The sequence below is a fragment of the Cnephaeus nilssonii genome (genome assembly GCF_951640355.1).
Source record: "Cnephaeus nilssonii genome assembly, chromosome: 1".
NCBI lineage: Eukaryota > Metazoa > Chordata > Mammalia > Chiroptera > Vespertilionidae > Cnephaeus > Cnephaeus nilssonii.
This window is the reverse complement of record NC_137072.1, coordinates 88883578-88896222: the sequence shown is the minus strand read 5'-3', so window position 1 is coordinate 88896222 and position 12645 is coordinate 88883578. Positions and strand designations below refer to the sequence as shown.

General features: G+C 45.3%; 1 protein-coding gene across 1 annotated transcript in view; it reads left to right on the top strand.

Moving 5' to 3' along the window:
* The window catches only part of ATP10D (ATPase phospholipid transporting 10D (putative)), a 78693-nt gene that overhangs the window by 50974 nt on the left and 15074 nt on the right, over positions 1-12645 (top strand). The window contains exons 16-19 of the mRNA XM_079771842.1: positions 2906-3215; positions 7420-7496; positions 8531-8656; positions 9937-10137. Of these exons, the coding sequence (XP_079627968.1) occupies positions 2906-3215; positions 7420-7496; positions 8531-8656; positions 9937-10137 (714 nt within the window). The remainder of the gene's footprint in view (positions 1-2905; positions 3216-7419; positions 7497-8530; positions 8657-9936; positions 10138-12645) is intronic.

The window sequence follows — 12645 nt, the reverse complement described above, 5'->3', positions numbered from 1 at the left end:
TATCAAAAAGTACAGATAGAATAACTAAACAGAACACAGTAAACTTAATTTAGTTTTATGATGACTCAAGTTCATGATTATAAAATGCCAAACACATCATAGGGGCTCAGTCACTGGTATTATTTCATCTTTTCCTCACTCTACACCCCTCTGGAGATCCTAAGAGTTAAAGGAATTGAAGGTCATGGAGCCCAATTTGTCATTTAGGGGAGGAATTTCTCTTATGACATTCTATATGGGCCCCTGGCAACTAATGGGATGTCTGCTCATTTCTACAGTGTAGTACTCAGTGTTAAAAATTCCCATCAACTTTTGTTTCTAACTTTGTAAATTGGGTTATAGTAAATGTATCCACTCTGTACAAAGTTCCCATTCTCATAAAAGTCTTTTTGCTTTTATGTTTTAATTATTTCCTAGATTATTTATTGCACCATGATACATAAAGGTCTTTCAGGATTCATCATTTAGTTTTTTAAGTTTTATAATTTTAATTATTCTCCTGAGATAGTAACTTCTTATTTTCATGTTTATTAGTCTATAAAAGGCTTTTTCACACATGACTTCATTGATATTTATAATAAGTAGAGCAGATAAAATTACAGTATTCCTGTTCTATAGCTTAAGATTTGAAAAGGTTCTGATGATTTGCCTAAGTACCTATAGCTGATTACCTGCAAGCATGCTTTTTACAGTATCCCACAAATAATGAAGATCAACTACATATTACATAGTCTGTATTAACCTGTCTACATATATATTTACATACAATTGATTCTAATTATTCATTGAGTTTAGTTATATAAAGTTGTTGAAAATACTGAGTTAGCAAATAGTAATCCATTACCCCTAAGGGAAATACAGGATTAGGTTCCCGGGACCCTCTGGTCACAACTTTTTTGTCAACCAATCAATACATAACCTTGTTTCATGTGTGTTTCTGTTTAAAGACAACTTATTATACACACCCATATACACATACATACATGCACACATGTTTGATTCATTAACACTGAACAGCACTATGACTCATGCCTGACTAAACCTTATCCCACACACATATTTTCTCCATGAGGCACATTGTAGCTTTCTTGTGCATAGGAACACTAGACAGCACTTCAGCACTATACTTGGGGAACATTTTTTTTCTTTACCCGCCTCCCATTGACCCCACCCCCCCACTCATGCCCTCACCCCCTGGTGTCTCTGTCCATTGGTTAGGCTTATATGCATGCATTCAAGTCCTTTGGTTGATCTCTCCCTCTTACCTTGGGGAACATTTTAAACAGTGAAATCACCAAGAAAAAGCACCCAAAATGACACAAATGTGTCACCTAACAGATAATGCAAAGGACACTTGTTTACAGTTTGGGAGCTGACATGAGAAGGCAGAGTGTCACCTTGTTCAGCTTTCACTGGACAGGTGCACAGCTCTTGACTCATTTATTGTCACTCCGTCCATGTCCACAAATGGCTGCAAAAGCAACATGATCATCGACTGTAGGATTTCAGCAAATAGGTAAAATTGCAAATCCCACAAATAATGAAGATCAACTGTGTGTGTGTGTGTGTGTACATACACACTTCTGAAATGAAAGTACAGTTAATTTATAAACTAAACACATACATATGCAAATAAGAGGATAATACCATCTATGTAATCAGGCTAGAATCATAAAACTACAGAAAATTTACATTCGTATTTTGGAGGGCATCCACTCAGGCTGCATTCTGTACACTGTAAGCCTGTGAAGGCTACAAAGACTATTCGTGGTATTTGGATCAGATCTGTTCCAGAGGTAAAGGTTGCCAGGTAGCTCCGTTGTAAAGTGGCATCTCTTGTTTATAGTTCGTGCAGTTATTAAGTCCTTGTTGTGTCATATGTACACAGCCATATATCCTTCCTCCCTGCCCATCGCATTTTGTTGTGGGTTGAGAAATGCTTGATAAAACAGCATTTGAAATCAGAGTAAATGGCCTCTGAGTGAGGGGCTCTTGGATGAATTAACTATTTCAGGCACAGCTTATAACTATACATGCCCTGCTCCTGCATCTCACTTGGCTCTCTGCTTAGCAGTCATTTGACACGATTTCTGGATAGGTTGATTGTTAGTCTTTTTCAGTAGAATTCATTCATTGAATATTGATTGAGTCTAATGCGGCTCTCTTTTAGGCATTATGAAGGCTTTAAAAGAAGAACTTTCTAACTCGTGTGGGGCGAGTAGAGGGAGGTACACCCACCAAATGTGAGGAGCACCACTAAGAACGTCCCAACCAGAATATTCATTCCACAAGGGCAGGGATTTTTGTGTTCATTGGCATATCCCCAGCACTTAGAATGTTTTCTAACATACAGTGGTTCCTCTATAAATACTTAGTGAATGGATGGATGGATGGATGGATGGATGGATGGATGGATGAATGAATGCATTAAATAAAGAATATAAAAGCAATAATTACTGATTTAAATTCTGCTGTGTCATGCCTTACACTAAGAGCTTTGCATGCATTATTTCACTCATTCCTCACAATGATGTTAGGATGTAGACAACATTTACATTTTTCAGATGAGAACCTTGAGGCTACATGGTTTGCCTAAAGTCGAGCAGCTAGTAACTGGCAGAATAAGACCAAAGGGCTCTTGAGATTCAGTGTTTGAGAAGGTAACTTGCACAAATAAAGACATTCTATAACTATTTTTTAGCTGTAGAATTGGACATGAACTGTCCTCATTCTTTTAACTGCTTCCCACATACACACAGAAGTCTTTGTGGAAGAGCTGTCAGGTCTCTGAAAGTACCAAGGGTTGCCATGGTGCACAATTGCTAAAGAATGACAGTGACACATTTCGCTGGATATGGCCACCAAAGAGCCCCAAGGCTAACTGTCTTTGCCCCTTGCTTCAAAGGATGCCTGTGAGGTGCTGATGGGCACAATTTTGAAAGAACTCCAGAAGAAGAATCCAGTCTTTCCAGAGCAAGCATCTTTAAGTGAGGATGTACACCAGCCTTCTGCCCCCCGGGTCTCAGGGCTGCGGGCTGGGCTCATTATCACCGGGAAGACCCTGGAGTTCGCCCTGCAGGAGAGCCTGCAGAGGCAGTTCCTGGAGCTGACTGCTTGCTGTCAGGCTGTGGTCTGCTGCAGAGCCACACCCCTGCAGAAAAGCGAGGTGGTGAAATTGGTGCGCAACCATCTCCGGGTGATGACCCTGGCCATTGGTGAGTGGGGGTGGAACCGAGCCTTGTGCTTCTCACTTTCCTGCCACCCCAAGGCTCATCCTTCTGTCTGTCCGTCCTTCTGTATACCCGGTTACCCTTCTGGCTGGCTGTGCTTTCCCTCCCCTTTTTCTTCCTTCTTTCTTTCCATCCCCCCCTCCTCTCCCCTTTCCCTCCATCACCTATGTGACCACCTGCTATGAGCCAGGTGGTGGGAATGTGACCGTATAATAGCCAAGACTCTTTAGGCTACATGTTAGAACCCCAAACCAACTGGATTAAGAAGGGTAATGTATTGAATCATAGAACTGAAAAATCGAGGAGTTCTACCTTCAGGAAAGTTTAATTCAGGGACATGAACAACTCCTTTATTTATCTATTCACAAATATTTATTGAACACCTTTTATGTGCCATTTTTCTTGGCAATGGAGATATAAGAGTATGTACAGCTGACACAGCACCTTTTATTAAGGAGCTTACATCTAGTAGAAGGGAATATAGTAACCAATGAAACAAAAAAGAATAAATATATAAGATATTGCAGAGTGACAAATACTCTTAAAAAATAAAGCAGATCCCGGGTCCGGGTGAGGCCGTGGGCCCCTGGATCCGGGTGAGCCTGGGTCCCGGGTCTGGGTGAGGCCGTGGGCCCCTGGGTCCGGGTGAGGCCACGTGCCCCTGGGTCCGGGGGAAGCTAGATCCCGGGTCCGGGCGAGGCCGTGTGCCCCTGGATCCGGGTGAGGCTGGGTCCCAGGCCCGGGAGAGGCCACGCGCCCCTGGGTCCGGGTGAGGACATGCGCCCCTGGGTCCAGGTGAAGCTAGATCCCGGGTCCGGGCGAGGCCGTGTGCCCCTGGATCCGGGTGAGGCTGGGTCCCAGGCCCGGGAGAGGCCATGCGCCCCTGGGTCCGGGTGAGGACATGCGCCCCTGGGTCCAGGTGAAGCTGAATCCTGGGTCTGGGCGAGGCCGTGTGCCCCTGGATCCGGGTGAGGCTGGGTCCCAGGTCCGGGCGAGGCTGTGGGCCCCTGGATCCGGGTGAGGCCACGCGACCCTGGGTCCGGGTGAGGCCATGCGCCTCTGGGTCCGGGTGAAGCTAGATCCCGGGTCTGGGTGAGGCTGTGTGCCCCTGGATCTGGGTGAGGCTGGGTCCCGGGCCCGGGTGAGGCTACGCGCCCCTGGGTCCGGGTGAAGCTGGATCCCGGGTCTGGGTGAGGCCGTGTGCCCCTGGATCCGGGTGAGGCTGGGTCCCGGGTCCGGGTGAGGCCATGGGCCCCTGGATCCGGGTGAGGCCACGCGACCCTGGGTCTGGGAGAGGCCACGCGCCCCTGGGTCCGGGTGAGGCCACGTGCCCCTGGGTCCGGGGGAAGCTAGATCCCGGGTCCGGGCGAGGCCGTGTGCCCCTGGATCCGGGTGAGGCTGGGTCCCGGGCCTGGGAGAAGCCATGCGCCCCTGGGTCCGGGTGAGGCCATGCGCCCCTGGGTCTGGGTGAAGCTGAATCCTGGGTCTGGGCGAGGCCGTGTGCCCCTGGATCCGGGTGAGGCTGGGTCCCAGGTCCGGGTGAGGCCGTGGGCCCCTGGATCCGGGTGAAGCCGTGCCCCTGGGTCCGGCCGAGACCAAACCAGAGGGAGTCGGACCTGCATTACCACCATTTGTCCACCATCCAGAGCTGAGGGGTCAGTGCCGACATGTACTCATAAGGAACTGGTGGACATTGATATTGGGTCTCAAAAGAACTGTTGGTCCAGAAAGAAACTCACTACAGACTGATTCATTTGCCTGTCAGCATAACTATTATTGCTCATCTCACATTCAATTCTTATAAGTATATCTCTAGTGACACATGATTTCGCTCATCTAGGGGAAATGATGAACAACATAGCCTGATGAACAAGAACAGAACCAGAAACAAGGAGGCATCGATCGGACTATCGGGCCTCAGAGGGAGGATAGGGGAGGGTGGGGGGAGGGGGGAGAGATCAACCAAAGGTCTTGTGTGCATGCATATGAGCCTAACCAATGGTTAAGTTCAACAGGGGGTTGGGGCATCCATGGGGAGGGGTGTGGGATGGGAATGGGGGGATGAGGACAAATATGTGACACCTTAATCAATAAAGAAATTAAAAATAAATAAATAAATAAATAAATAAATAAATAAAGCAGAGCCTGGGGATGTAGAGCATTAGGGAGGGAGAGGGGGCTGCTGTTTTAAGTATGTGTTTCAGAGGTCTGACTGATAAGATTGTATGAGAGGAGAGACTTAGAGGACATGGTAAGTGAGCCATGGGAGGGAAGTCTGTGGGGAGGACAGTCCTGGCAGAGAAGACAATGGAAATGAAGGCCATGGACCATGCTTGGTAGGATTGAGGCCAAAGAAAATTTGAGGGAAGGGAAGAATTTTCTGCAGGTTAGTAAAGGACAGAGAGGTGGCAGGTGGCCAGACCATGTAGGTGCTTGGAGGTCATTATAAATGTTTGGCTTTTATATGAAGAGAGAGTGAGTACTTTGAGCAGGAGAAGGACATGATCTGCCTTAAGTTTAAAAGGCTCACATTGTCTCCTGTGTTAAGAGTAATTGTAGTGGGGTATAGACATGAGTAAGGAGACCAGTTGAGCGGCTATTGAAATAATGAGGCAAGAGACGATGGTGGCTTGAGCCCAGATAGAAGCAGAGGAGGTGGTGGGACATGGCCAGAGAATGGACATGAATTGAGGAAAGAGCTGGTGACATTTGCTGGTGAATTTGATGTGCTATATGATAGGAAGAAATAAGGGCGGCAACACGGTTTTGTCTCAAAGAACAGAAAGAAAGGAGCTGCCATTTACTGAGATGGAGTCAAGAGTTGGGTTTTACATGTTAAGTTTGGAAGATCCATTAGATGTCTAAGCAGTGGTGTCAGGTAGGCAGCTGGATACAAAGAATAGACTTCAACAATGAGGAATTAGCTAGAAGTATACATTTTGGAATCATAAGTCCAGTGGTGATATGTAAAGCCTTGATATTAGATGAGATCACCAAAAGCGAGTATAAATGGAGAATAGAAGTAGTGTGAGATTAAGCTCTGAGACACTCCAATGTCTAGAGATTAGCAAGATGAGAGGACTCAGCCATCTCTTTTAGTCTCTATTTTCACCTGGATTGTGTTCCGTCTCAGGTAGCTTCTCCCCTCAAGATGCTGATATAGCCACCCAAAATTTCCAGGTTTACCTCCTATCCTATTAACAGCCTTAATGAAAAGAGAGCACTTCCTTTTAAGTTTCTGGAATCAAGCATCACAATTAGGGTGGGACTTTGTTCAACTGTTTTATTGAATGAGCATATCAATGAATGAATTGGTCAAGCTGGATCCAGATATTCCTGAGGCTAGACCCCCCCCGGACATGTCAGTTACATCAATTAAGTTCTGGACATGTCCATTATATCATGTGGCCTTATCTGAACCAATCACTGAATCCAATAACAGATAATGCTAACTGTCCAAGCTTGGGTCAGTTGTCCATTCTAACTCTCGGGGTTTGGATTTGTATTAACAAACTATATAGATTCATAGTTCCCAAGGAAAATCAGGATATTAGTACCAGAAAACAAGTGAATGGTTGGTGGGTAGTTGGGAACAATAAATATTCATTACCCACAGAAAGGCAGTAGCTCTGCTTAAGAAGCTTCCAGTGTGTTGGGGAGACCAAGAGCTCTATGGCAAACACAATATCATGTGATGGGTATAATAGAGATGCACAGGGTGGTGGCAGAGCCTAAGGAAGGGGCATCTGATCTAAAGGGAATATGAGACGGATCTCTCAGAGGAAGTAGCATCTACACTGAGATTAAGAGCAATTGAAACCCAGCAAGGTGGGGTGGGGTTGATGAGGACAGTGATATAAGAATAGAAAAGCAGCAGGTGCAGTGGCTGGAAGAAGCAGGTTATATATCTGGAAAATTGAAAGTAGAGTGGGTGACAGAGAGAAAGGAGAGATCAGTCCAGAAAAGTGCCATAGCATGAAGGATTTTAAGGCAGAATTGAATTTGGAATTCATCCTGATGGTAGTTGGGTGCCGTTTTTAATTTCTGCTTAACTAGCGTCCAGGTATCTTGAAGAAATGGGGTAAACTTTGAAGGATGTGTCTTGTCTGCATGAGTGGTCAATATTGATTTGCAAAGTTTGCATCCTTTCTTTACTCCTCATATGTTTCTCGCCTTCTGTCCCATAAAGGTGATGGTGCCAATGACGTTAGCATGATACAAGTCGCAGACATTGGGATAGGGATCTCAGGTCAAGAAGGCATGCAGGTGAGTGGATGCTGTGCACCCAAGTTCTATGAACTTGACCTGTCCACCCAAGGCAGCGTTCTTTATGGTAAAATATCTGTGGTAGAATGAGGCTGTCTGGTTAGCTCAGGAGTGGGAAACAGGAAGTTTATCCATTTATTCATTGATTATTTACTGGGCATTATGGTCTTTTCCTGTGTAATTTTAGCTCCGTGGTTTACCTGTTCAGTTTTAAAAATATGACTAACCTCGATCGTAACTATGTATACATATTATGCAATAATGTGACTTTTGCAACTGAAAAAAGACTACTAAGGATTTGAATAAAAGAACTAAAGATCCTAAAGAGAGAGGAAAAAGAGAGAAAAGGAGAGAATGGGAGTGTCCCATTTGCATGCATGCATGGGTGCCTATGTGTCGGATAGTGTTTTAGGCACATAATTCAGATAGAGTCGTATCCAAAAGACTGCTTTTTGTATATGGAGCAAATGTTGTGAGAGGAAGATAGGGCGTGAGACTTAAAGGTTTTCCCCAAAATTGTAAATTACGACATCTGTACAAAAGATTAGAAATTCAAGGTGTCTCTTTGCCTGACACATACAAAGTTACATAAAATTGAGACTCCCAATTTTGGTATCCTCCTCATTGAGGAGAAGTGAATGCACACGTAATTCATACAGTTCTTGCTAAGGGAGCTGCTTTGTAGGGAAAGTTCACTTGCTGAAGTTACATCATGAGTAGTGACCAAGGAGAAGTTGTGTTTCATTTGACCGTATCGGAAAGCTGAGTAGTAACTTCAGGCAACCTGTAAGGCTTCTGTAAGGCTTTGTTTGTTTGGAGTTGTTTGTTTGTTTGTTTATGGTGGTTTTGTTTTTTTGTTTGTTTGGGCTTTCTTTTGTTTTTTGGACGTTTTTTTTTTTTTTTTTTTTTTGGTCTGCATGTAAGGTTTCAACCACACATTTGACTGATGAGCCTGTGGTGGTCAGGCTGCCATGCTGGGTCAGCTCTGACATATTTGATTGCTCAGGGTGGTTCTCTCTTCATTGTCTCTGCAGGCTGTGATGGCCAGTGACTTCGCCATTTCTCAGTTTAAACATCTCAGCAAGCTCCTCCTTGTCCACGGGCACTGGTGTTATACACGACTGTCCAACATGATTCTCTACTTTTTCTACAAGAATGTGGTATGTAGCTCCAGAGAATTTATCCCTTTCCCCCTCCCACCTTTCAATCCTGCTTGCTTATGGGGTGAAAAGGAAGTGGCCTACATGACGCTCACTTCACTTACTGATGTGTTGGGGGCCGCCAGGAACACCCTGCTGTCTTAATGGACATAATCTGGAATGTGCTATGTTTCAGCCGCTGACAGCCAGTTGCTAGGCTTGTCCACCCGCTAGCATGTTCTGTCCCCTGTGGGTTTAAATTCAATTAAGGCCTGTCTGGTTCATTTAAAATCCGATTTTTGACCTTCCCTATAAAGGTTGCGACAAGCAGGATTATGAAATGTTTAATACTACCTGTCATTAGCGAATGAAAAGGTTTGCTTCCATTATACAGGAGCTCCCCAAACATAGCTGCTGTCCCCAAATTGATGTTCCTTGTGTTACATTGAAGATATAGATGAAAACCCAGTATGATGCCTTATCTCATAGCTGGCAGGCATATACAATGTGAGAATTCTCTAGCAAGCCTCTAAAATGTATTTGGGCCATCATGGACTTTAGTTTATTTGAGACAAAATGTGGGAGAAGACAATGCAGAGTATATGCCCCTAGCCTCCAGGATGACTGACTGCCCTGGGAATGTCCCAGTTTGGATAGCAAAAGTCCTATCTCCTGGAAAATGGCTCAGTCCTAAGCAAACTGGATGGTTGGCCATCCTGTTGGCACTGTTCCATTTCATCACTAAAAAATGATTGTGAACCCGAAAAGCAGGAGAATGAACATGTGTTGTGTGCCTGGCACGTACCAGGCATGGGACTGGGTTCTCTTCATCCAGAGCCAAAATATCTCAAGTTGAATACCAGCTCTGCCACTTATTAGCCAGGTAACTTTGGGCAACTTCCTTAGTGCCTCCGTGCCTCAGTTTCCTCATCTGTAAGATGGGGACAAGAATAATTCCCAAGTGGTTATGATGATTAAATTAATTCTTTGTAAAGCTCTTAGAACTGTGCCAGCACCACACAGTACGTACCCGTCTACCAGTGACATATCTGGGGTGTGTGTGTGTGTGTGTGTGTGTGTGTGTGTGTGTGTGTGTTTGAATTTAATAAAACATTTGCTCCCTCCCCTTTCCCCCCCCCCCCGCCCCAAATAAAAGCTGCACGGTAAGATGCGGTCTTCCTTTTGTAAGTAAGGAAACTGCCCTGAGGTTGCGATCACAGTTGGGAATGGTGGCGTGTGGATGTGTAGTCCCAGTTGCATTGCGGTTGCTAAGATGCCAATGTTCCTCTTTGTGTTCCTAGGCCTATGTGAACCTCCTTTTCTGGTACCAGTTCTTTTGTGGGTTTTCAGGAACATCCATGACTGACTACTGGGTTTTGATCTTCTTCAACCTCCTTTTCACATCTGCCCCTCCCGTCATCTATGGTGTTTTGGAGAAAGACGTGTCTGCGGAGACCCTCGTGCAGCTGCCTGAACTTTACAAGAGTGGCCAGGAATCAGAGGTAGGCGCTTAGACCAATGCGCATCCGTGGTCAAAGTTGGCGTTTTTCAGGCAGCCCAGCTCCAATATTGTGGTACGTGCAGAACTATTTAAAACTATTCGAAGCATCTGGCTATTTCAGATCTCTGCTAACAGCAGATATTAAATTATTCACTTCTGAGGTGAACAGAGGTAAAATTATGAAAGACCATAATTACTTAGAAGAGAGCAAATCCAGTGTTTAGACCTTATAGCTAATGATATCTAGCATTTACTAAACTCCACTCTGCCCTTTGTTGTGCGAACCACTAAACATCCCTGTCTCATTTATCTCACAAAACACTCTGAGAGAGAACCTAGTGTTGTTCCCATTCTAAGAGGAAGAATCTGAACCTCGATGGGTGTAAGTAATTTTTCCAAAAACGTCACAGTTAGAAAATGGCAGAGCCAGTGCAAGACCCCTTCTCAATCTCGTTCCAAAGCCAAAGTTAAATCCTCCAGGTTCTACTGTCACACAAAACTGGAGAGTGATCTTAATGGCACCCTCTCCCTAAAACCATGCCCCGCCTCCACTTTATTGATGTTTCAGTCCTACCCGTCTACCAGTGACATATCACTTATACCTGTCTCCCTTTCCACCCTTCCCTCACTGCCCCGTTGTCTCTTAGAATATTACAGTTGCCGATTGAGTTAGCTGTCACAAAACTCTTTTCTTTCTAATTCATCTTTCACAACATTAATAACAACCAACATTAAGATGGCACTTACGAGCATTTATGTCATGCCTCCTACATGCCAGGCCCTGTTTTAAGTGCATAACGTGCATAAATCGAATCCTCAAAAGGACCCTGCAAGATAGATGCTATCATTATCCACATTGGGGTGAGGAAAGCCGGGCACAGGGAGGTACCTTAAGTATCTGCCCAGGTCCCAGGGCTGGCGTGCGGTGCAGGTGGACCTGGCTCCTGAGCCCATGGTGCCTACCATTAATGCTTTGCTGCAGAAAGGACACTGATGCTATCTTTAGTCCTTGGGTTTCCCCCAACACGAACACCATGGTGTTCAGTGCCAGAAATGCAAAGTGCTCTCGCTAGCGCATTGTCAGGATCACGGGAACTGAGTGGACCAGTAACCTAAAGACACCTGCTGAGGGGGATCAGTCTAGTCAGATATTCTAGTCTTGAGACGAGGATTCTGTTGGTGAAGACTGTTTCAGTTGCAAGTGACAAAAAACCCCAGCTCAAATTGGCTTACTGAGAAAGGGAAATTAATTGTCTCATATAATTGTGAAATCCAGGTGTAATGTGTTTTATCACTGTGGCGAGAATGTTTTCTCATTGACCAGGCCTGGGACATGTATCTTTCCTCATTAGGGCTGGACCACATGGTCAGGTTTGGGAAGAAGGGTTTTCTGTGGAAGGACTGGACGGCCAGGACTGAGACACCCCCCCCCCAGATGAAATCTGTACGTTGACCTTCTGTTGCTGTTCTTGAAATGGTGACACAGATCAGCACGTTAGAAAGTATGGGTTCTGTTAGCCTGAGTTTAAATTCTGTTTCTGTGGTGTGTGACCTTTGTAGGTTACTTAACTTGCCTGCCCTTCAGTTCCCTTATAGAGATGGTGTGAGAATTAAGTAAGATCATATGTGTAAAAGTCCTAGCTCTCAATATTGTTATATTTTAACCCCCCAAATTAACCAGAAATTTGAGGAAACCCTATATTTAAAATGGTGTGTTAATTTTCATTAGTCCAGCTTTATTCTGGCTTGAACTGCCTTTCCAGCTGGGAGAGTAATTTAATGCCCATAGGTTATGTGAAGGAGTCAACACAGAGGAGCAGTCACACATTCCACTTTCTGAGAAGAAATCCTTATAATCCTTTAATGTTATCCATGCAGTTCAAATAGCGACTTGGGGTTTTCCTAAATGAGTCCAATCTGACTTAAAGGTCAAAGCCAGGATGCAGGAATGTGTGGTTGATATTAATGAAGGTTGTCCTGTACCCAGGCCTAAATTAAATTCCAGGTCCACTGGAGAATGAGAGGTGAGGGAGGGCCTTTCAGAATGTTTATAGCTCGTGTTTTAAAAGCCCATTTGTATAAGCTGAATATTATATATAGTTTGTCCTTATTCCTGGAAGAGTTGAGGTTATTGTTTCCTGTTGTTGAACCCTGTTATCAATCCTTTGCACACATTGTTCTACTGAGCCGGCCAGTTTTATAATACACTAGAGGCCCAGTGCACGAAATTCGTGCACGGGGGGAGGTGTCCCTCAGCCCAGCCTGCACCCTCTCCAATCTGGGACATCCCTCTCACAATCCAGGACTGCTGGCTCCCAACTGTCCTCCCCTGCAGGCCTGGTCCCCCCCAACTGCCCTCCCCTGCAGGCCTGGGTCTCCCCCAACTGCCCTCCCCTGCAGGCCTTGTCCCCCCCAACTGCCCTCCCCTGCAGGCCTGGTCCCCCTCAACTGCTCTCCCCTGCAGGCCTGGCCCCCCCACCAAACTGCCCTCCCCTGCAGGCCTGGTCCC